General features: G+C 38.6%; 1 protein-coding gene across 2 annotated transcripts in view; it reads left to right on the top strand.

Annotated features, from left to right (window-relative positions):
* The window catches only part of Lpar3 (lysophosphatidic acid receptor 3), a 74,723-nt gene extending 55,857 nt beyond the window's left edge, over positions 1–18,866 (top strand). For both annotated transcript variants that reach the window (XM_005334070.3, XM_078026623.1), the window contains exon 3: positions 16,992–18,866. In XM_005334070.3, the coding sequence (XP_005334127.1) occupies positions 16,992–17,320 (329 nt within the window). In that variant the 3' untranslated portion in view covers positions 17,321–18,866. The remainder of the gene's footprint in view (positions 1–16,991) is intronic.
* The last annotated feature ends 6,227 nt before the right edge of the window (positions 18,867–25,093 follow it).

Genomic DNA, 25,093 nt, shown 5'->3' with positions numbered 1-25,093 from the left:
CCAGTTATCTCTGTCAGTGGGTAAAAATACCACATTAGTCACCGTACACAACAACAAACAGTTGTTTCATGAAAATAAAAAGGAACATGTTGAAAGAGGAAGTTTTGATGTGTTCTCCATGGGGAGAGGAGTCCTAAGGGACCAGAAGATGAGATTTGTGCTACTTGAGTATCAAGATGTCTTCAGCTCCATGGTTTCAGTGAGAGAGTGTCCAGACTCCCTTTGTTGAAATTAGGGCATCTGATTTGTTCCATTACCTGGACCTGTGCGGACCATCTCTAATTCAGAGAAAGACTCCCTTAAACCTTGAACAATCTCTCTCAGCATCTGTTTTTATGTCATTTAGAAGTTTCTTCTTCGTTGATTAATAGTTTGCAAAATATTTATTGTTGTTTACACATTTTGACTTACTAATCTCATTTGATTACTAGTTAAGTAATCAAACACTAGTACATGAAATACTAGTAAAGTAACTTTTTAAACAGAGGATCCTTTCAAACCGCAATGTAATGTGATTTCAGTGTGTTTGATTTGCCCAAATGTGGAAACAGAGGGACTGGAAGAAAAGCTCCAGTCGCTTCTGTTGAAATCATGATAAACTCTTTCAAAATGGGAGAAGCCCTGGCTTCCCAGGGACCTGGTAACAGTCTCCAGTTCCTTTGGGTGACATACGTACTGGGAGTTATCCCAGATTGTCATTCTTATAGCACCATATGTGGTGCCCCGTCTTGAAGATGTTTGGTATATTTATATGTTTGGCCAGGGGATAGGGGACAAAACTGTGAATATTCTTCTTCCCTAATAATTCAATTCCTGTATTTCCTTCCTGATCCCCTCATGCCCTATCTTCTCCATCATGTCTTCTTCAATGGCCTCAATGTGCAATTTTTGATTTTGAGTTCCTGACTCATCCATCCATTCTCTTCACTTAATATGTGTCATTTATTATCTTATGACAGTTATTTTCCTGTGTGAGTCCATTTTGCCCTACTAGAAGGCAAATACTGGAAGGGCAGGAATTGTCCCTTACATCATCTTGACTTCCCAACATGTATAACAGAGATTAAAAAATGTGTCGATAGTTATGAGAAGGAACAAGAGCAAGAAGTACTTTGGCATTTTCCATTAGTGTTCTGAAATGGGATATCATGATGGTTGGCAGTGTAGCATTGCCAGTGTGAGTACTCCTCATGGTTAAGCTCCCTGCCTACTTTCTAGAACAAAGTGAGAAACTAAGTTCAGTTGAACCAGTAGGAACAATGTCTTAATGGGGAATAGTGTTCCCATCCAAGGGCCTGGAAGTTTCAGTCTTTCTCTAGAGGGAATTTATACCAGTACTCAATGTATCAACTCAATTATATACTTATTTGTATATAACATAAGGCTAGTATATATATATATATATATATATATATATATATATATATATATATTGACTTTATATGTTGTATAAAATGTAGATGTATTATTTAGGGTGAAGAGAGTATTCCATTATGTGTGTGTGTGTGTGTGTGTGTGTGTGTGTATGTATGTATGTGTGTATATATATATATATATATATATATATATATATATAGAGAGAGAGAGAGAGAGAGAGAGAGAGAGAGAGAGAGAAAGAGATTTTAATTTGTAGGTGGACACACTACCTTTATTTTATTTTTATGGTGCTAAGGATCTAATCCAGTGCCTCATGCATGCTAGGCAAACATTCTATCACTGAACCACAACCCCAGCCCATCCATTGTGGGTTTTTTTTTTTTTGGAGGGGGAGACCATGGTGGGGGCATACATACAAGGGCACTCGATCTCTGAGCAACATCCTTAGTCCTATTTTGTATTTTATTTAGAGATAGGGATCCACTGATGCTTAGGGCCTTGCTAACTTGTTAAGGCTGGCTTTGAACTTGAAATTCTCCTGCCTCAGCCTCCCAAGCCACTGGGATTATAGCCCAGCTATCCATTGTGTTTTGAGACTTAGTTTATCTTGTTTTCAAATACAGAGGCATCAAATGTATCTGGAATGGTGGGAAAGGACTGAAGGGCATTGAAGAAATAACCAGAGAGAGAGAGAGAGAGAGAGAGAGAGAGAGAGAGCGCCTGGTGGGGCCTTACACAAAGTAAGGTTCACAGTTTAGAGAATATTATGGGAAGTTTTTCTAAATATCAGTGAGGGTAAAAAGGATATAACTTGTCAAGCATAAATCAATGAATACAACCACGGCAAATGAAATCTCTCAAAGTCTGGAATTGCTTATAAAGTGATTAACTACAGGTGGGTGAAATAGGCTTTCATGAGAGACTTATGAGCCACATGTATCAGTGGCCTCATAACAAAAGTGTGCTTTGATTCTGACCAACCACCTTGCCAAGGGTGGGAACAGACTGGCTACTGGGGGAATTCATCAGGTGGGACTCCTAAAGCGCTGCAGCCCTGACTGCACCAAAAAGTGACCAGTTGATTGCTTGGGAACTGTTTTGTCTGAGGATGGTACAGTGGGGTGAGTCATTCTTGGTGGAAAACTGGCAGGGAAAACATTTTCGTTTCCATTGTGTTACCTTTGGGTATCCTCTCTGTGACATTTCAGCTTCCTGATTCCCTGAAAACTGAGCCACCTACTAAACATCGGGCCAGATCGGGTGTGGGATTCCAAGGTGAATTTCTGCCCTTGAGGTGCTTTCCATCTAGCTGGCTACATGGGCAATAGCCCACAGATGCTTTGGCAAGGTGGCATGGGGAACATTTGACTCATCTGGGCGAGAGTGACTGGGGAAGATATCACAGAAGACGTGGCAGAGGAGCTGGCCTTTAAAGAATGAGGTCACCAGGCAGTAATAGTGGCAGAGGGAAGAATGTGAAGGAAGAATGGGAATCAGAACTCATTTGCCTCTTTCCTTCCTCCCTTTGGCCTACTCCCTATACCTAGCAAGTCCAATTACAATCAGAAGTTGCCTTTTGAACAGCATCAGAGCACCAAAAATATCCACCCAGCCACAAGAACAGACTGACCTTGACCAAGGACTTTTCTCCCGGAGAGAAAAGGGTCACTGTAGACATGGCTAGCCCCCATGAGTTGCTGTAGCCTTCGGTCTGATAGCAGTGAAGGTTTTGCAGATCTGAGGTCTAGAACAGCTCTGTCTGGTGACTTTGGTTTCAGGTTTAATTCACAGGGCAACCTTTTTTCTCTCATTTCCAGGTTCTCCTGGAACACCTCAATGGCATCTGCTTGTCATGTCTGTCCTTCCTTTCCTTTCCCTTTTATCTTATTGTCCTCTCCCTCACTTTCCCTCTTCTGCTTTATTCCTTACTGTATGCTAATCCTCTCATCCACTCTTCTCCCATATTCCTACGTCAAACTTTGGAAGTTTGCTCAGTACAAGTCATGAAAATATTTCCAGATAATGTGTATTTTTCCTTTTTCTGGTTGCATAGTCACTCATCACAGTCACTTATCAGCAGGATCATGTTCTTTTTCTTGAGCATGAGCCTAATTGACAATGACTTTTCACAAATTCCTATTGGCTCAGGGCATTCATTATTACCAAATTACATTTCACAGGAGCCTCCAGAATATCTCAGCATCAAAGACAATTTTCCTCACAGCAAAAGGACCCCTGAGAAACCATTCCCTTAGTGGAATGGAAGCAGATATGATCATAAGATTTTTGGATTGTAGATGAGGGTTCAAGATCTAGGTTTGTAAAACAATCAGTACTTCCCACATTCCCTTAAGCATGAGGCTCTCTTGGGGCACTCGTTAAACATTCTTACTCTTGGGCCTCACTCCAGATTCATGAAATCAGAATTTTCAGAGGAGGACTCGGTGGGACTGAACACATGGGAAGTGCCTGTAGGTGAAATAAATGGGCAAAGTCCCCACTTTCAAGTTTACTTTGCAACTGGGGTGCTGACAATAAATCACTCAACCAACCAACCCATAAACAAAATAACTGCCTAGAGTAATACAAAGAAACCAAACAGAATAATGTTTAGGGGATTGATTAGACTGGATACTACTTTATTTGACACAAAATAAACCTCTCCAAAGAGGCAAATTTATATCTGAACTTTGAAAAGTTGCCAATGAAGTCAGAAACTGACTGGGAGACAGCTGGTGTCTATCTTGTTTTCTTGTGTCCTGAACAATTAGCACTAATGTTGGCCTCTTGTAGAGGCTCATTAAATATCTGTTAGGTAATGCATGAAATCCTTAGATGGCAATGTTGTACCCAGGTTCTGAACAATGGAAGCAAGTGAGTTTCGTTTAAGTTTGACGGAGTTACCTAGTTAGGTGGGGTTGCTATCACAAATAGGATACAATCAGAATTCCCGAGGAAAAACAGAAGATGAAGAAAAGTGAATAAATAAGAACATCTGAGAAGAATAGGTGGTGGTGGAGAAGGCAGTAGGACAGCTAAGGAGTTGAGGCAAGAGATTGGGAAAGCAGTTGGTAGGCATACCTCTGGCATTACATGCTGCCTGCTAAGAAGTTAATCAGTGATGGTGGCCATATTCTTGGGACTGAGTACTGTGCTCTTATTAGCATTGCTTTGTATATTACAAAGTTAACTTAGAAAAATAAGTCCTTAGAAAACAAATATGAAGTTACATTACATTCCTTTGAAGCAAATTAGGGTAAATACTATTACAACTAGCTTCGGGAAATGTCAGATATGATCGGAAGTAACAAGTGGGAGGTATTCAATAGAATTTGAATGGTCCTTTGAATCATACCCCTGCTGAGTTAAAAGTATAGGTCCTTGTTATTTGGATTCTCCCCCCCCACACACACACACACCTCTTGGCAACAAAAAGCATTCAAAAGCAAAATGAAAGTTATTGGAGAAGCTGGTTATTTAAGAATTAGTAGCAGGTGTACTTACAACAGGCTGTCTACATCTGTGTGTGTCCAGAGCTGGCTTAGCCTACATTCAAACATGTGGGCTTAAAAAAAAAAAGGTGAATATGTTTTCCTATGTTATTATGCCAGTATCCAGAGCTCAGATGGACCTCTGGGGCTGAGCTACCAACTACTTGCTTAAGAACTTTTTTTTTTCCCTCTTGCTGTGGGGGTTAGCTGTTTTATGTTTTGTTCTGTTTTGATTTGAAGTAATAATAATTGTGATGCATTTCTTTTCCATCTTTTGTGAGAGAGGGAGTCTTAAAATTAACCCATAAAGAGATGGATTGTGTTTTCCTGATGCCCCTGACAATCTTCTGGCACCAGCACTCATCATGGAAAATGGTCCCCCAACAAAAATAGTTGTCTTGATGCCTTTCAATATGCTTTACATATGATGTTACTTTTCAGGGCCTTATGGACTTTTTAATTGCAGTTCTTACCTAATGTGTTTGCATTTTAAGCCCACTATACCTTAGAAGTGGGCAGCAGGGCTTGTTAGAGGCACCTGGACTGCTGGGTGTGGATAACTGAGAGCCAAGGAACAAGGGAAGGGAAGCTGTGGAGTGATATCACTTGCTCCAGGGGTAATAGATGCTCACAGTAGTGACACAATTATCAAGAAAAGCAGACTTGCGGTCAGTAGCCTCCACTTCTCAAAGAAAAATTTTAATCTTCAATTATCTGAGAGGTGGACTTGCATGAACGATCATCCTCTGAGAGTAGATAAATGAAGGAGGCTAGCATCCCTCACACCCATAATAGGCAATCTGTGGCTTCCATCTCCCTCAGCCCTGTTTTCAGAGAATGACCAGCTATAGTTGTGCTCTTAAGGGGAGAGGAGAAGTGATCCTTCAGGACCTTTTGTCTCAATATATAATAGAGGATGTTTTTTCTTCTTCAACTTTTGTGCTTTTAGTAACTTAATGTACAACTCGTAAAAAAATTCCATTTAATAATACATTTTTCCAATTCATAATTTTTCTAATGAATAATGACAAATCTCACTTATATAATTGATTTCATAATTGGTTCTACTCTAAGGTTTTACCATGCAGTGATTCCTTCATACTCATGTTTTGCATTTTCCTATTTAGTGAATTAGCTGTAGACAAAATGGAGTGATCTTGGCATTAAAAGATTCACTGGGAAAGGTACTCATGACCTTATAGATTCTCAATGTGGAATCAATCTTATAGTATTTCTCACAGTAGTGAGTGAAAATTTACTTATTGCCATAATGGAAACAGAAATGGTTTTAGTGAAGGTGTATTACTTCAAAGACAGATATGCTCATGACAAAAAAAAAATAAGACAATGAAAAGTGTAAAGAAGAAGATAAAAATCATTTGGATCATGCTGCTTAGAGATTGTATCTGCTAGGGTTTTGGATATCTGTTTTGGGATCTTTTCTAAGTACACAAATATACATGAAATGTGCTTTATTGATTAATCAGTCTTTTTAATAAGTTAATAATTTATTTAGGCAGGATGCTGTCTTACTGTGCATAGTGTTTTGTAGTCTGTTTTTTGTTTTTAAATACCAATAAATTATGAACATATTTCACATGAGTATTATTGCTTTCAACAGCTACATGTTGTACCATTCTTTGGATAAATCATACATATATGTTAGTTGAGCCTTCATATGCAACACATTTTTAATCTTAGCTTTCTCAGGGCACTTAGCTACATTATAAGTACCTATATTTCTAAGGATTTTTTAAAATCTTAAAAAGAAAAAAAAAAGCAAAAAGTACTTGGGACCCGAGAAAACAACCAGAAAAGAAAAAGGAGTTTGAAGACCTGCAGTACTCTCAGAATGTCTCTGACCTAAAATCTTAACCAACTTTCTTGTTGAATTTTCTGGTCCACATTTCATCAGAAATGACAAATGTGGAATTTATAAAATGAGTTAGTAGATATTCTCCAGACTCTCTGTAAAAATTGTACCTTTTTCTTTTTGAGATACAGCTACTGAGCACGACTTAGCTATTATGTATAATATATGTAAAAATAATTAATATTTTTATATGAAATACCTATGAGCTATTGAGTAGTAATGTTACCATTAGCACAAAATCATTGCATTGGATGACATCAGGGGCAGCAGCATCATTGTATTTTCTGTGAATGACATTTTCTTGAATATTACAGTGCACACCTTATGAAGCCTTACCCATGAGTGATGTGATGTCCATATGGTGTGTATTTGCAGGCTTTTGCATTTAATAGCCTGTGGGGTTCTGTTAGTACTTAGCCTGGTTGCTTTGTAACTTTTTCTGTTCATTCATTTGTTCCTTTACTCATTGTCAGATATTTCCGAGTACTCACTGTAAGGGGGAATTGGGATCCTGAGGGCTTGCCCACGTCTCTGATGGCCAACACAGGCCAGGCCCTGCCTCTTTGACTTTTCTTTGTTTGAGTTAAAAATTTCTTAGAGTCATTATCAAGCCTGGAAATATTTTGTTTAAAGATGTACTTGAAAGCAGAGGGAGCAAATAAACATAATGAAATGGACTTGAGACGACATAGTAGAGCAGAGAGAAGTCCAGTCCTAGGGAAGGGGCCACAGTTCATGACCAGAGGTATTCTTAACATCTCTACTCATTTGAAAACTCACGTGGTGGTGACCCCTACAGAGGACATTCATTATAATGGAGACCATTAGGCCCTGTACTGACAGCACCTTGTATACACCCAGCACAATAATCCCATATCCTCTACTTTTTGTCTTGATGTTACCAGTGATGAGCAGTGTCTGACACTGAACAAATGTTCACTGTATGTTAAATAAATATCAAATATCTGGTGCTCCATCAAGACAACAGTTTCTTCTGGAATCACATGATATGCGCCTTAAATTTAACACAAAATCATTTTGCCTGGCACCATGCAGAGACTCTATTTTTGCCTTTTTATTCAGTTGCTTGGACTATGTATCCACTATGATTAAAGGAAATCATTGACTGTAGGAGTCAGAAGGAGCCTTACAGGTTACTCTTTTCCAATCCCATTAATATACAGATGAAGAAACTGGAAGATTTTAAAAAAATCATACTGTAGTTTTAAGTCTGGACTTGAATCAAGATCCTTTACTCCTTTTTTCAACAAGAATTTATTAAGTACCTAGAGGATGTGTGGCACTTGGCTAACCACTGGGTGTCCCAAGTCGAATAAGATACAAAAAGAATCTTCCCCAAGGTTCTCAGTCTAGTAGGGCAGCCAAATGAATACAGAAACAGAAGAATGTAATAATTTTTGTGTGTGTGCATGTGCTATGGGTTGAACATCCCCTGAAAAACTCATGCTGAACTTGAATCACCACTGTACCAGGATTAAGAGGTAGGACCTTTAAGGGGTAAATATGTTAGGAGGGCTCTGCCATCAGGTTATGGTTTGGATATGAGGTGTCCCCCAAAAGTCCTGTGTAAATGCAGGAATGTCCAGAAATGAAATGATTAGATTATGGGAACTGTGACCCAATCAGTGGATTAATCCATTTGATGGATTAGTAATTTGACTAGATGACTGGTTGGTAACTATAAGCATGGCTGGAGGAAGTGGGTCACTAGGGGTGGGGTGGGGGGTGTCCTGGGAGGGTTCATCTGCCCTGTGGCCCTCTCCTTTGTTCTCTCTGCTTCCTGGAGGGTGGGAAGCATCTTTTCTCTGCCACCCTTCTGCTATGATGTTCTACCTTGGGCATAGAGCAACAGCATTGGCCAACCATGGACTGAGAACTCTGAAACCATGAGCCCCAAATGAACTTTTCTTCCTTCTCAAAGTTGCTCTTACTGATGTCATTATTCCAGGAGTGGGTTAGTTATTTCAAGAGTGGATTTGGTGTGAGTCCAGCCCTGTCTTCCTGCTCTCTGTCTCATGCTTGCTTGCTTGCCCTTCTGCCATGTTATCAGGTAACACAGATGACAGTACCATGTTCCTGGACTCCCCAACCTCCAGAATCGTGAGCCAAATAAACTTCTATTGTTGGTAATTTCCCAAGTCTGTGGCAATCATCATAACAGCAGAAAATGGTCTAAGACAGCACATGAGTGTGTTCGTGCACGCAGTGAGCACACAACAGCAGCTAAAGCACTTTACCAGATCTGCTTGTAAATCATGCAAGAAGCACAGCACAGGAAGTAACCAACAGTATCTGGGCAATCAGAACTAATGTTTTCTGGGTTGGGTTCTCTCCACCTAGTATCTCATTAAATTCTCACAAAAAAAAATCCTGTCAGGTCACATCATCATGCTCATCTCACAATTTAAAAAAATCGAAGGCACAGGCAAGTGAACTGATTTACCCTGCCTCCTAAACCAGGATTTCAACTCAGGATCCACTTGATTTCAAGCCTGTGCTTTTTACTATTACAGAGATGTTAAGGAGATTTCATCTCAAGGACAAAGTCTATTTGATTGCTAGAGGTTGGGCCCTGAGCTATAAAAGATTCATGAGGAGTTAGTGAGAGTGGCCATGGAGTAGGACAGGAAATGGTAGCTCTCTCAGGACTTTCTTTTTCCTAAGCTGTGCCATGCTGTAGTTCCTTCCAAGTTCATCTCTAACCTCATCATGGTTTCAACTCCTCCATTTCCTTCTACTTCCTGTTCCCTCTCTCTGAGCTCAGAATGGTGTTTTCAAATTTTATTTTATTTTATTTCATTACTTTATTAGTTCATTTTAGTTATACATGACAGCAGAATGTATTTTGACCTACTTATACAAGTATGGAATATATCTTGTTCTAATTCAGTTCCCAGTACCTCTCCTTCTTCTTCCGCTCCCCACCCCCTGCTCTTTTCCCTCTATTTATTTTTCTGCCATTTACTGTAGTTAATTTTTTTAATTAATTTCTTGTGGATTTATATGATGGTAAGATTCACCAGTTATGTCAGATATATTCCACTATCTTTTCTTTTCCTATCCCCCTCCCTTCCCTTCATTCCTCTTTATCTAGTCTACAGAATTTCTATTCTTTGCCCCACCACCTTATTGCAGATTAGCTTCCACATATCAGAGAAGGAATCTGACCTTTGTTTCAGGGAATTGGTTTATTTCACTTAGCATGATATTCTCCAGATCCATCCATTTACTGGCAAATATTATAAAGTCATTCTTTATGGCTGAGTAATACTCCATTGTATGTATATATACCACATTTTCTTTATCCATTCATCTATTGAAGGGTACCTAGGTTGGTTTCATAGCTTAGCTATTGTTAATTGTGCTGCTACAAACATTGATGTGTCTGTGTCGATGCAGTATGTTGATTTTAAAGCCTTTGGATATAAACCAAGGAGTGGTATAGCTGGATTAAATGGTGGTTTCATTCCTAGGTTTTTGAGGAATCTTCATGCTGCTTTCCAGAGTGGTTGCACTAGTTTGCAGTCCCACTGACAATCTATGAGTGTACCCTTTTCTGCACATCCTCGCCAATATTTATTGTTACTTGTATTCATGCTACTTGCCATTCAGAATGGCATTTTGTACCATCTGCATGTCCAGAATCTGCATGAACTTTCCTGTGCAGTACCCCATGCTATAATCCTTTCAAAATTTTCAACCCCATCAAGGGTATTCCTTTTACATTCCCCAGGGTCCTGTTCTGTGCTAATGGCAGTTCATGTGATAAAATAACACATGCCTTCATTCAGTGTTAGCATTTCCAAGTGAAGTGCAACAGAGGTGTTCCTAATCCAAAGGAATGACTGCACAAGGAGGCACTTGAGCTCCTTGGGCGGGCGGGTAGGGATCTGTCATTCTTCAAGGCAAACAGCTGCTGCTCTGCCAATGCATGCAGCTGACCTCACACCTTTTCTTGGAAGCTGGAGAGCCCTTGATAGAATAGTTAGTGAGATGCTGAGTATTGTTGGTCAATCCATACGATGCTTAAAGTAGAATCTGGAGGTGGAGATGGTGTTTTCTTATTTATACAGTTTATGGTTTCCAGCTGTTGTCTAGAATTAAAACTAGAATTAGATCTTAGCTGTGGTTTAGGCTGTCATGCCTCTGCTTTAACCTTTACCTCATAACCTCTTGGCATCAAGATTTTCAATTTTCCAAAGCTGGCCACAAATTTAAAACAAGTGTCTAAAACTGGTTGTTGGAATCAAAAGATCCACCCAACAGTCATAACAATGGTGTCAAATGAATTATTTGTGGAAAGTTTAACTGCTCATCATCTATCTCAATACTTTAGTGCTTTCTTATATTCTGCAATAAAAATAAGTCAGATTTACTAAAAGTATACATTTTCATATTATTAAAATGTATTCTTTCAATTATTGAACTTCTAAAATGTTGTGATTGAATGTGAATTGAATGCACATCACATCTAGATGTGTTATTTTCATTTTTTAAATTTTTAAAAATTTTTTTTGTTGTAATGAACACAATATCTTTATTTATTTTTATGGGGTGCTGAGGATCAAACCCAGTGCCTCACACATGCTAGGCGAGTGCTCTACCACTGAGCCACAACCCCAGCTCTAGAAGTACTATTTTTAAATTGAACAAATTTTTTAATGTCAAAGAGCATTTTCCCTTGAATATTCTGTTAATATGACTTCCACATTATGATGCTTCCAATCCCAAACAGCTATTTACTTTAAATTTTTACTTTTAAAGTTTCTTTTCAAATAAGAACAGCACTTCCCTAGGATGAAGTTCACAACCTGATTTTTATGTAGAGCTGTAATTTTCTATTTTAGTAAATCAGACAGCCCTGTGGCTTAGTAAGTTAGTATTATTGCTTGTGCATTGCAGTTTTTTCCAGGACCAAAAACAAAGAATAACAGAGTGAACAGATTTAAAATATATCTTCCTGTTTGATGAAATTAGTAGTCCATGTGCCAAAGTGAGACTATTCTGTGTGATTGTTTTCATCATTATGGATGTTTTGTGTGCCACTCACATGTCAAGATTTTTTTTGTTGTTAATTGCATGTGTGAATTTTTAAACAAATGAAAATATGGCTACAAGTCTAACTACATGGAATAGAAAAGTATGAGTCCTGAAGATCAGGTTACATGCAACTTAAAATCCCATCTTGTGTAAATCCTATCTGTCACCAAAACCCCAGGAATGATGAACTGTCTTAAATGTATTCCAGTGAGGCCACTTCTCCCAGCTAAAGTGCTCTTCTCTCTTACTATTTCCTACACTTTGGAGGGGAGGTGTTAGCCAGGGCATTATTTGAGATGTTTTGTAAACTTCCAAATTGGAGTGGGGGACATATAGATTATTTAAACTTCATATTGATTTAGAAACTTGGAAAGTTCTTTTATTTCGCTTGTCACCAATATTTTCATTTATAATTGTACCATCCAAAGAGTAAAATAGTCCTTAATTTGATGTTGCTGATTACTTAAATTGAAGTCATTAGAATGTCATCTCAGTACTGTAATTGAATATTCGAGTATATGATTCACTATACTTTAAAAATTAACATTGAACTCATGTTGTTGATTTTTGAAAATAGCATTCCAACTAGTTTATTTGATTATTGGCAGAAAGCTCATTTGTAGTCTAATTGGACTATTAGTGAGTCTCTTACACAGGTACTGAAAGAACATAAACCACCATTAAAATTAAAAGTTACTGTATCTGATCAATATAACTGACCTGTCACTGGGCAATGGAAGGAAGTGAGACTGCTTCATTATGAAGACATTCACTTTTATTAGCTGGCACAGGGAAGATGACTGCTTAGTAAATATTTATTAATGGAAGGACATATGGATTCACTTGCCATCTACTGCTGGTGACTCCTAAGTCACCGTTTGTGTTTAGAGCACTGAGTTCTGACCCAGGATTCTGGCTGCTTCCTGCCCATGAAGGAGCCACAGATACCCTTAAGTGCCTGGTGCCTGAAACTGAACCACTGTCGCCTTCTGAATCTAGTCCTCCTCTGTCTCCTCCACTTGGTTTTCACAGCCAGATGCCACCCAGTCACCTTAGATTCTTTCCTCCCCCTCACCTCCTAGATCCGAGTACTCATCAAGTCTTTAGTGCCTTCCTGCTTGCTCCCCCCTCAAACCCATCCACTTCTGTCCATCTCAGCCACTACCTCTTCAGGTCCTCACTGGATCCCCTGGGATTTTAGCCCTTCTTTAGATGTGTTTCCCTGCCTGGACCAGCGGTTCTCAAATTTTACCATGCTATAGCATTTCCCAGGGAGCTTGTTAAAACTGGGAAATGCCCAGATCACACCTCCATCAGTTTCTCATTTGATTAGACTTGAGAGAAGGATCAGGAATCTGCATGGAAAGCGGACATCTAGGTGATTCTAACACAGGTGGGAACAGACATCTAGTTTCACATGCCTCCTGTCCACCCTGAGCATGTGAGTAAAACTTCACTTTAAAATAAAAGATTTATCCCACCCCGGATTAGAAATCTTCAAAGAACTATCATCCTATAGCAGTAATTTTCAGACTGTGGTCAGTGGAGTTGCCAAGGGTTCCTTAGAGGTATCTCAATATACATGCGTGTATGGGCGCAGCATTTGGAGTTGGAAGATGGAGGGAATTTTGCCCTGCAGGGCTTTATCCATACCCCCTTCCCCAGCTCTTTCTTTAGTCAGAGAAACCTGGCTTTTGAGTATAATGAGAGAGCTCCTTTGGGAAAAGTATTCCTCTACTTAAAACAAACAAACAGACAAAAAGTTTGTGATCTATAGAAGTAGATTTAAAACTTTTCTTTAAAAAAAGAAAAAAAAGACTCATAGTAAGAAATAGTGTACATTCTGAATCACAGACTAACACACACATTTGTGTGTGTGATGGAAACAGATTTCTTGAAGTAAACTTACAGCACCCTGATGTTTTCTGTTCTGTATTGTTTCTTAAAAAAAAACTGCTGGTTGCAATCCACTGAATGGATTTCACAATGCATCAACTTGCTACTGAGTCTGAAAGACCTTTGATCTAACCTTTTTCATTTGGATTTGCTTATGAATCATGGAACACAAATATTGTCCTAATCCTATCAAGGATAGTATATAAATCATACCACCTAGAAGCTTGGGAAAGAAGTTAATTCTTTACGTACAGTGGATGCCTGAAGGCATTTAGGCTTCGTTCCCTGGATCAACTCCTTTTTGAAAAAGGCTCTTGGTGTCTGATCTATACAATAAATCTTAATTTTTGCATCTTGCTCACAGCGTTCTGAATTTGGCCTATGTTGACCTCTCAGACTTCATCTTACTTCCTCAATCACATACCTGGGTTAAAACCATCCTGAACTATTTGGAATTCCCCATATGCCTCATGCTGTTTCTTACCTCTGTGGTCATTTTTTTTTTTTTTTTTTTTTTGGTACTGGGGATTGTACTCAGGGGCACTCAACCACTGAGCCACATCCCCAGCTCTGCTTTGTATTTTTTTATTTAGAGACAGGGTCTCATTGAGTTGCTTGGCACCTCACTTTTTCTGAGGCTGGCTTTGAACTTGTGATCCTCCTGTCTCAGCCTTTCAAGCCACTGGGATTACAGGTGTGCACAATGGCTCCCAGCTCAAAAAACATTACTTTTTAATTTAATTTTTCTTTCACTTTTCAAGAGAATTTGTTTGTTTATTGATATATTTATTTATTTTTGCTATACTAAGGTTGAACTCCAGCATTCTAGCTAAGTGCTACACTAAGCTACATCCCTAGTCCAGAAGTTTATTTTTAGCTTTTTTTTTCCCTAGAATTTTCTGAGAATTAGTAGGAGACTAAATGACCTGTATCTTCCAGGATTACTCTCTCTCTCTCACATACACACTCCCCTCCTCTTTTGAGAATTAGGACAATTGCTCATTTGTGTATATCTGACATCCTCTAAGAATTCTCCAAGATTACAGATCCCCAGAACCAAAACCATTCCTGACATTTTGTCTTTGAAAGATTTTGGGGTGAAGGCTCATATCTAAAAACTGACATATGGAAGAAAGCTCTAAAGAATGAACTGTTAGGTTAACTGTGCCTACCTCCAGAGATGAATTTGAGCTGAAACCTTGGCTTCTGAGTACCAGAGTGTTTCCCCAGGTGACTTCCATGGAGTGTCACTCTCAGCTCATGGCCATGTCTCTGAAGCATCTGTTCCCTAGTTTAGCAGCCTGGTGTGTTGGGGCCATTCTGTCAAAGAAAACTTGTCTTTCATTGGTCTTCTGAAGCACTATGAAGACAAGATCAGCAGATTTTTATTCTCTTCTTACCCTGTATCCAGACTCTCTCCTCCCATCCTTTCCTTTCTCCTCCGCTTCCCTCCCCATTTCTTCTCCTTCTTTCCTCTTTCTGGACAGATAATCTTTCTTTAGCATGTCAAAGCATAACTTACTTATGATATATGCAGCTTCATGGTCAGATGTGACATACCTCAAAAGGAACTTTAGATCCAGAAGTACCCCCGTCACTCACTTTAGTAATAAGACAGTTTCTGACCCATCACCGAGCATCCCAGCTTAGGGACAGGAGTACAGCCTCTGGTGCTAATCCTGGGTGCAAATCCCGGCTCTGACACTTGACACTGTGGAGGATGTCACCTAACGTCTCAGGGCCTTTGCTGCCTCGAGCATACTGGTGAGCAACATTTTCCATTACCTCTGATCCCCACAACCACCCCACATAGTTAAGTTTATCGTCTTAACTATGTGGGGTGGTTTTAAAGGAGAGAATGAAGACTCAGAAAAATGAAGTAATTTGCCTATGTTGGGTGGCTCATAAAGTGAGCTCTTGGCATTTCCTTGCCTTGTCTTACTTCATATTCTGTGTCTTAGAAGGAAAATAAAGCAACAAGAAGAAACTGCCCAGGATTAATTCTAACCACTAAGAGTAACTAGTTGTTGCTATGGTTTTACAGAATTATCTGCTTATTCTTTGTCCAGCATTAGCATTTTAGCTCCCTGAGTACATGACCGCCACCTCCTTTGCTGTCTAGTAGAGCTCTTCACATGAATAAGCAAATGTATTTGGAAATGACAAGGACATTGAAAGAAAGTAACCACATCACACTACTGGGGTCAGGTCACATGATGGCCAAGAGCATAGCCCTTGGCAAAAGATTCCCTGCATTCAAAATTAAGTGTCCCTTAAGAGCTATTAAAACAAAGGCAAGTTACATAACTTTCCTGGTGTCTCCACTTCCCAAAGATAATAATAATGCCGACCTCATACTGTGGTCCTGAGTTAATCAAGGGAAGTCATTCACACCAGTGCTAGCTCACTGAGCACTGTACAGAGTCTAGCTGCTACTTGGTTATGAGAACCAAGTGCAGAATATTGCATCCTTGACTTATATTTTAAAAGAAAATTTTCAGGAAACTTGCAAGTAAGGTAAGAGTGCTCCAATAGCTAGAGACTTAGGCTACAGGGTAAGAAGACAATAAGAATCTTCTGTTCTTTTGCGGAGTCTCAAAAGCACTTTTCTACCCTCCCAGGAAAATTTTATTTCTGGCAAAAAAAAAAAAAAAGTCTAAATCTAGAGCAGATGATTAAGCATATGACCTGTGGAGATGCCAAAAAAAAAATACAGTGCTTACCATGCATTGGCATGAATCTATAAAGAATAGCATTTTTGAATGAGTGACTTAGTTAAAACCTTAGGAGATACACCATGGATGCAATGTCCTATTTTCGAGAAAGCATTTAGAATGTCTGATTTAGAGAACAGCAGCAGATAGGGTTGGGTGTGTGATCTTAGAGTTAGAGAGGCTTCTCCCATTGACCCCCCTGGAATTGAGTCTCAGTTTCCCCATCTGTCAAATGTGGATAATGATTGCATCAGCCTTCCAGCGTGGGTGGGTTAGAGAACTGCTGGAGATCATGTGGGTATAGGGCTTCCTAAGCAGGAGGTTGGTGTAAGCTCTGAACAATAGCAAGACCTAGGTAAGCAGGTGAGATAGTGAAACCTATATGATTGATAATCAAGGAGGTTCCCAGCTATTTGTCTCTCACAAATCTGGGTCTCAAATGCTCAGATGAAAGCTGAAAGTTTGTTTTGCAGTTGACAAATCCTCGCGGTCGGTCCCTTGATGCCATGAACTGAAGGTTAGGAGAAAAGGATTCTGAATAAGTCTGAGTCCATGTTGCTTCCTCTTCTCTCCTTCCAGGGGCATTCGTGGTGTGCTGGACCCCAGGTCTGGTGGTTTTGCTCCTGGACGGCCTGAGCTGCACGCAGTGTGGCGTGCAGCATGTGAAACGCTGGTTCCTGCTGCTGGCGCTGCTCAACTCCGTCATGAACCCCATCATCTACTCTTACAAAGATGAGGACATGTACAGCACCATGAAGAAGATGATCTGCTGCTTTTCTCAGGAGAACAACCCAGAGAGGCGTCCCTCCCGCATCCCCTCCACAGTCCTCAGCAGGAGCGACACAGGCAGCCAGTATACGGAAGATAGTATTAGCCAAAGCACAGTCTGCAACAAAAACAGCTCCTAAGCTGTGGACACCTCTCCTTCAATCCAGGCCTCCCCTGGGGAAAGAGCTGTTAAGAATGGTTACCTGTCTCTAACAAAGCCCATGCACAGTGTTATTTGAGGTATGAATTAATCACTGGTAAATTTAAAAAAGTTTAAAAGCATGGGCAGGGACAAGAAGACACAATGCATTTGGTGAAAATGCACAGAAAGAGAGAAGACAGCACAGTGTCTTCCTGCTTGTCCTGTGAACTGCTCAGAGCATCTAGCTGGCTGGCTGAGCATTCTGGGCTTTGCCACCACCTTGTAGCCATTCTCCCTGGGTTTTTAAAAGATGTTGTTAAAGGGCTTAAGCTGAAATAAATAATAAACGATGTTACTTGAGCCATCTTATTTAGCTGCTAGAAAAACCCACGTAGTTCTTTCTGCATGCATTTAAAATTTTCAGAATCGCTTCAGCAATTTGTATTTTTTTTTCTCTCCTCAAAGAAACCAGGCCAGTAGCGAGGTGTTCAATAGGAATCTAAGAATAACAAATCAGTGAGAGCTGCAGGATAAACGTGACTTTGAACCAAAAGAATGTTCTGAGGAAACCATTTACTTAAAAATAGCAACAAAAAGGCAAAGGTTTTAAAACCTTGTTGGAAGTGGGGAAGGCTTCAGTGTGGTCCTCTGCATGTGCTTGCCTACAGAAGCACATCTGCTTATCATGAACTCTGTGTCTGAAGACTCCAACGACAGTGGTGATGGAGGAAAGTCACTGGCCACCTAGACTTTTCAGTCCAGGACAGTAGCTATAGAATTAACCTATTATGCGAGAGAGAGAGAGAGAGAGAGAGAGAGAGAAGAGAGAGAGAGAGAGAGACAGAGAGACAGAGAGAGAGAGAGAGACAGACAGAGAGAGAGAGAGAGAGAGAGAGAAAGAAGTATTCATTTAAGAGCAGACTTTTTAAGAACAGCATAGTAAAAGGTATATCAACAAGTAGGCAGAATCCCTTCCATATAGGATCAAATACAAGCATGAATAGAGTCCTGATTTTCAGTTACCTCCACGTCGCTGTTGGCTTGTTAGATTTAGTGTGTGGGATAATTTCACATTTCATATTTTGCTCAAAGTTATCAACCTACTTCAGTACTTGTCCAACTTATGAACTGAATTTTGATCTGGGTTCTATTTTGAATTTTTCTTCTTCAAAGACTTACGTGGGCAACACGAAAAAGCAAACCAGTTTAAAAAAAAAAGGAATATGATATCATATATAATATATAGGCTACTGACCAAAGTTTTCTGTGTAAGGCAGTTAGAACATATTCTGATTTAAAATAAGAATAACTTTAAGGCACATATATTATAGTATTTATGTAGTTTGCAAAAGAAGTTTACATTTTTTTGCTATTGTGGTGTAACATTTATGTGCAAGAACTACTTGTAATAATAGAATTTGAGAAGTAATGCTTTTAGATATAAAATAGAGAGTATTATGATTTGCAGGTGTAGATTTCATGAGCTCTGTGTTGTAAGAAGCTTATATCAAAGACACCTATAAAAATAAAATTTTAAAAAGATCTGTTCTCTCTTGTTGGGGTACATTACTGCTATGCATTTTTTTTTCTAAATAAAGATAAAGTTTGTGGTAACTATGGCACACATTTCTATTGCAAAAGAAAAATCAAATTTGCCATGAAGTACATACTCTGGATGTTTTATGTAAGCATTTTGAATCTACAGCTGGCCAAAGGGTGGAGAATTGAAATTGAATTCCAGTCCCCAAATAGCTACTAAGGGATCTTTAAAGGTTTTATTTTGAGGAAAGAACCATTTTTACTACCCTGCAGCCGACTGTCATATTCGGAATGGTGTCTGGAGGGGATCCAAAATGTGGAAATGCAGGGTAGATATATATAGTTTTTGTTTTTATGCACACACATATCTCAGTGATGGTACAAGAGTAGAAAAATCATGTATATTTGGAAATGACAAGTGCCAGGGGTCACAGAATTCATCGAGACCTCTCAGTAAACCTGGCCTTAATAGGAAAGAAAAAAATTTTTTAAATAATATTCCTCTGCAAATTCTAAGATCCCAAGCTTATCTGTAAGTCATTAAGATAGTAATACTGAAAATGTCACCCAGAATTTATCAGATCAGCCCTTGACTTTAAACATAGGTTACTCCCTAACCAAACAAGATTTCATATTCTTCTGAAATTTGCAGTACTCTCCAAGGTGTTCTGATCAATCTATATTGGTAAGAGAACTTGGTTATTCATGAAGACTGCCTGCTTGGAAAGAAGTAATTTTAAAAATAATAAACTGTTAAAATTTCTTGGTAAATTTTTTTAATTGAGTAGTACATTTGGGACAAGTGTGTGATAATCCAATTACAAGTAATACAAAACCATAAAGTAAATGTAAGATTTCAACAAAGTTCTAGTTACCCTCATAGTCAGCACTTTGATGATTTTTACAAATACTAAAATTTGCTAGGCTTGGTGGTGCACATCTGTAAGCCCAGGTATTTGGGAGGCTGAGGCAGGAGGACTGCAAGTTTAAAGATAGCCTCAGCAACTTAGCTAGACCCTAAGCAACTTAGGGAGACCCTATCTCAAAATAAAAAAATAAAAAGGGCTGGGGACATGGCTCAGTGGTAGAGCACCCCGGGGTTCAATCCCTAGTGCTAGAAAAAAAATTGAAATATATCAAATTTGAGGCCAGCTTCCCTGGAAATTTGATCATATGCAGAGTTGATATCCTGAGACCAAGGAGTTGGCTGCAACAGTATCAGGTGGTGCCAAGGGTGTGGCTCTATTCCCCTGTGGATATCGCCCCACGAGGCCACAGTATTTGTTGTGTTCCTTAGGTTAAAAGCATTTTGTGCTTAGTGGCACCTTAATCCTCTAACTTGGGGAGGGGAGGCAATACGATTGCTTGACCCTCTGTTTTAACTGGTTGAACAGGTACAGTGAAGGTAAGCTTGTGAAGACACCCACAAAGGTGACTTAGTGACAAATTCAAAACCTATTAGAGCCTGGACCAAACCTACCCACAGCATTATTCTACATGATGCTGCATTTCACTGTGTACTAGAAAAAATTAATAACACACAAAAACAGATCTAACTTCTGGAAAGCTTACCATAGACTTACATCCCCTTTGTGGATCACTAAATGTCATGTTCAATTGGAAACCCCCCGGGCTTCTAATTTTACACATTGTCTTTCAGGCATAGAGTTGGAATTAGAATCACTGAAAGACATCAAAAATTTTTAAAGTAAAGGAAGCTGCACTTTGAGGAATGCTGTCCTCAACATACCATATAATTTCAAATACTCATAACTTAAGACCAGTTTTCACAGAAAAAAAATATTAGGTAGGATGCTGTTGTGGTTTTTTGGCCCTACTTCTATATTTCACCTTTACATCATTTTCTCCAGTGCTTTTTGGAGTATGCTGTCTCCTAAATTAACAGATGGTATACGGTTGTTGCAGTGGTTAGGAGTTCAAGTGTTTTATCATTGGTAAGTTCTATGCTAAAAGTTTATAGTGCAGGCAATGGCATCATGGTCACTGACTCACATTGCAAGTTGCAGTGCCCATCAACTGGAGTGTGGGTCACTCTATATTGTGTGATGCACCACCTCTGCATGATGATCCATGAATCCAGTTTGCATTTCACCGGGTTAGCCAGTTCGGAATTTGCAATTCTCGGCAGCTTTTTAGAGATGTGCAGTTTTTGCAGTAAAACTTTGTTTTTGTAAAGTTTTTTTTTTTCCTGTTTCAGCAATCTCAAATTGTATAATTCAAATTTCCATAAAATGTATCTGTACTGTATGTTAGTGAGATTAGAGCCTGTAGATTGTACGTTAATAAAAAGGTATGCTTTTTATTAAAAGCTGAGAGGGGCTGCCGACCACAAACTTGTGTTACATCTTTGTACATATTAAAAAAAAATAGTATCCCTTCCTCAAGGGACTTCTGCATGTTTTGAAACGTTAATACACTAGTTATGTTTGACCTTTACTGCTATCAGTTGTGCAGTTCACCACTCTCACAAATGCACATGACAACCATGTTTTAAAAAGCACTGAATTGAAATTCACATAACTGCATTCTGATTTCTGTTCTGCTCCAAACTGTCTATGAACTCTAAATGTGATTGCTGACATCCTAAACGAGAGGCTAAAATTAAATGATCTGTAAGAATCTTTGCACCTTCAAAATTCTGATTCTATGCATCATCTCTCAGATGTGAATCCCGTGAAGAGCCCTAAGACTTTGGATTCTTTAGATTTAACTCCTTAAATGAGGATTTCAAAGAAACAAAGTTCTACTTTTATTTATTACAGTGGTTCTCAAGTTTTAGTGTACACAAGAATCACGGAGATAATCTAAAATCTGTTTTAAATAGGTGTAAAAGGTATAACCATAAATCCATCATGAATACAGGGGAGAAATAAATCCTAAAATAAAATGGACAGCTAACCCATTTGGAGAAACTGAGAGGCTTATTTTAGCTGAAAGTTAACTCAAATTTGAAATGTGTGAACTGCTGTTTGCTCCATCAAAACAAGTAGAAAAACCACTCATTAATTTTACGTTTAATTTAACCATATTTTTTTAACATTTCCTAGGAGCTGAGGACCCCCCTCTGCCCCTCCAAAAAACCTTTCCTTAAAAGAATTGACAAAACATAAATCCAATAAATACACATATAAGCAGAATAAAGTAAAAGGGAACAGAAAAATATTAGGGATGGACATGTACATATTGTAACCCCCATCCTCAGGGTATCACCTTGGAACGCTAGTGATGCTCATATGGTAATTTTTTGATCTGGCCTCTGTGTGATGATTTGTGTTGCAGTATTCTATAAGACCTGGAGAAGAAATTGCAATCACACAAATGGGTTACTTCTTGGGTTAAAAAAAATATATTGCAAATTATGGGTTAGGGATCTGGTGCTGATAATCTAAACTAGACTTCTCTGTTTTGGTATGTTTTGCTTTGCTGAGGTGAATGCCTGACCACAGGTTTACGTAAATACAAGAGCTAGGACATAGCAGTCAATCTTTAGTCAGAAAAACAGAAACTATGCTGGTATTTGAAGTAAGAAGATATTTAAAACAGGACATTAAGTGCTTATATATATATTTTTTGGATTTGCATCTTATTTATTTTTTAATTATTTTTATTTTTAAATGACAGTGGAATGCATCATAATTCTTATTATACATATAGAACACAATTTTTCATATCTCTGTATATAAAGTATGTTCACACAATTCATGTCCTCATACATGTACTTTGGATAATGATGTCCATCACATTCCACCATTATTGCTAACCCCTTGCCCCCTCCCTTCCCCTCCCACCCCTCTGCCCTATCTAGAGTTTGTCTATTCCTCCCATGCTCCCTCTCCCTACCCCACTATGATTCAGTCACCTTATATCGTAGAAAATATTCACCATTTGTTTTTTTGGGATTGGCCAACTTCACTTAGCATTATCTTCTCCAATTATATCTATTTACCTGCAAATGCAATGGTTTTATTCTCTTTTATTACTGAGTAATATTCCATTGTGTATATATGCCACATTTTTTAATCCATTCGTCTACTGAAGGGCATCTAGGTTGGTTCCACAGTTTAGCTATTGTGAATTATGCTGCTATAAACACTGATGTGGCTGTGTCCTTGTAGTATGCTGTTTTAAAGTCCTTTGGATATAGAATGAGGAGAGGGATAGCTGGGTCAAAAGTTGGTTCTTAGAAAAATAAATAAAATTGACAGCCCCTTAGCCATGCTAATGAAGAGAAGGAGAGAGAGAACTCAAATTACTAGCATATGTGATGAAAAAGGTAATGTCACAACAGACACTACAGAAATACAAAGGATAATTAGAAATTATTTCAAAAACTTATACTCCCATAAAATAGAATATTGAAGGCATCAGTGAATTTCTTAAATCATATTCATAAATTGAATTCCAGTCCCCAAAGTTTTCTTTCTTTGATGTGTCTTTGGCCTTGTTTTGGAATCAGGGTGATATTGGCCTCATAGAATGAGTTTAGAAGTGCTGTCTCTTTTTCTATTTCCTGAAATAAATTGAAGAGTATTGGTATTCATTCTTCTTTAAAGGTCTTGTAGAACTCGGCTGTATATCCACCCGGTCCTGGGATTTTCTTGGTTGGTAAGATTCTGATGATGTCTTCTATTTCATAACTTGACTTAAAAAATGGTCTGTTTAAATTGTGTATATCTTCCTGATTCAATCTGGGCAAAAAGAAAACTACAGACCAATATTTCTAATGAACATAGATGCAAAAATTCTCAATAAAATTCTGGCAAATTGAATACAAATCATATCAAAAATATCATGCACCATGATCAAGTGGGATTCATCCCAGGTATGCAAGGTTGGTTCAACATAAGGAAATCAATAAACATAATTCATCACATTTATAGACTCAGATAAAAATCACATGATCATCTCAATAGATGCAGAAAAAGCATTTGACAAAATACAGCACCCCTTCATGTTCAAAACACTAGAAAAACTAGGGATAACTGGAACATATCTCAACATTGTAAAAGCTACCTATGCTAAGCCCCAGGCCAACATCATTCTAAACGGAGAAAAATTGAAGGCATTCCCTCTAAAAACTGGAACAAGACAGAAATGTTCTCTTTCACCATTTCTATTCAACAAAGTTCTTCAAGCACTAGCCAGAGCAATAAGACAGAAGAAAGAAATTAAAGGGATACGTATAGGAAAAGAAGAACTTAAATTAGCACTATTTGCTGACAATATGATTCTATATTTAGAAGATCCAAAAAGCTCCACCAGAAAACTTCTAGAACTAGTAAATGAATTAAGTGCTTATAAAACAGGTGAAAAGGCAAACCCATAATTAGCTCTCAGGTTTCCAGCTAAATTTTAGGGAATTATTGCCCGAAGGTCAGGAGCTTCTGGAAAGGGCCTCCAGAAGCAGGAGATTTGTGGAGCAACACTATAAAGCCACTGCAAAATTTCAAATCTCAAATCTCTGTTGCTGGAAGAATACGGGCACTGTTTTCCTTCTGGTCTCTTCATCTTTCAGGATTGTCTGATGCTGACAGAATCTGACAGGGATGCTTACTGGAAAGTACTGGGAAGAGCAAAGAAGAATCTACAAAAGAGCAACTGCCAACCAACAAGCCAATGCACGCAGAAAGAAAAGCAAAGGTGGGGGCTTCCTGGCTTCTGGAACTTTCTCCTTTCTAAGAAAACACTTCTGTTAGGTTTCCTTGACTGAAGGAAGAAGATAATATAACTAGTTCTACCATAGGGATGAAAATTCTCTAAAAAATAAAGTGTTGGTACATATAACCAAGAAGTTTTGCCTTGTAATAATGGGGTTTTCTGAAGTCTGAAGACTAGATTTTTTTTTTAAAAAGCAGCATAGGTCACTTATCACTTATTAGTAACTATTCTTTGTTCAAATCTATGACATTGAAATTGAGATAAGAGCACAATAATAAACTATGGTGGTCATAGTTGATACACAACCATGGCAAATCTATCACTATGATCGTTCCTTTAGGTCCAGAAGGAGAATAGAATGGGATCGTGAAACAGTAATGAACAAGCAAAGGTAGGTGTAAAATGCAGACACGCAGAGTCACTAAAAGTCAGACTTTAGTGTTCCGTTGATCCTAAAGACTGCAGTGGACCAATCCCTTTTTAGGAAGAAGCAGAACTAGATCTAAGTTTCAGAGTTGGTGGCTTGTTTGGGGGAAAATAACACTACGGTTTC

This window comes from Ictidomys tridecemlineatus, chromosome 11, assembly GCF_052094955.1.
Source record: "Ictidomys tridecemlineatus isolate mIctTri1 chromosome 11, mIctTri1.hap1, whole genome shotgun sequence".
Lineage (NCBI taxonomy): Eukaryota > Metazoa > Chordata > Mammalia > Rodentia > Sciuridae > Ictidomys > Ictidomys tridecemlineatus.
The sequence above is the reverse complement of the archived record's forward strand: the minus strand, read 5'-3'. Positions and strand labels throughout refer to the sequence as shown.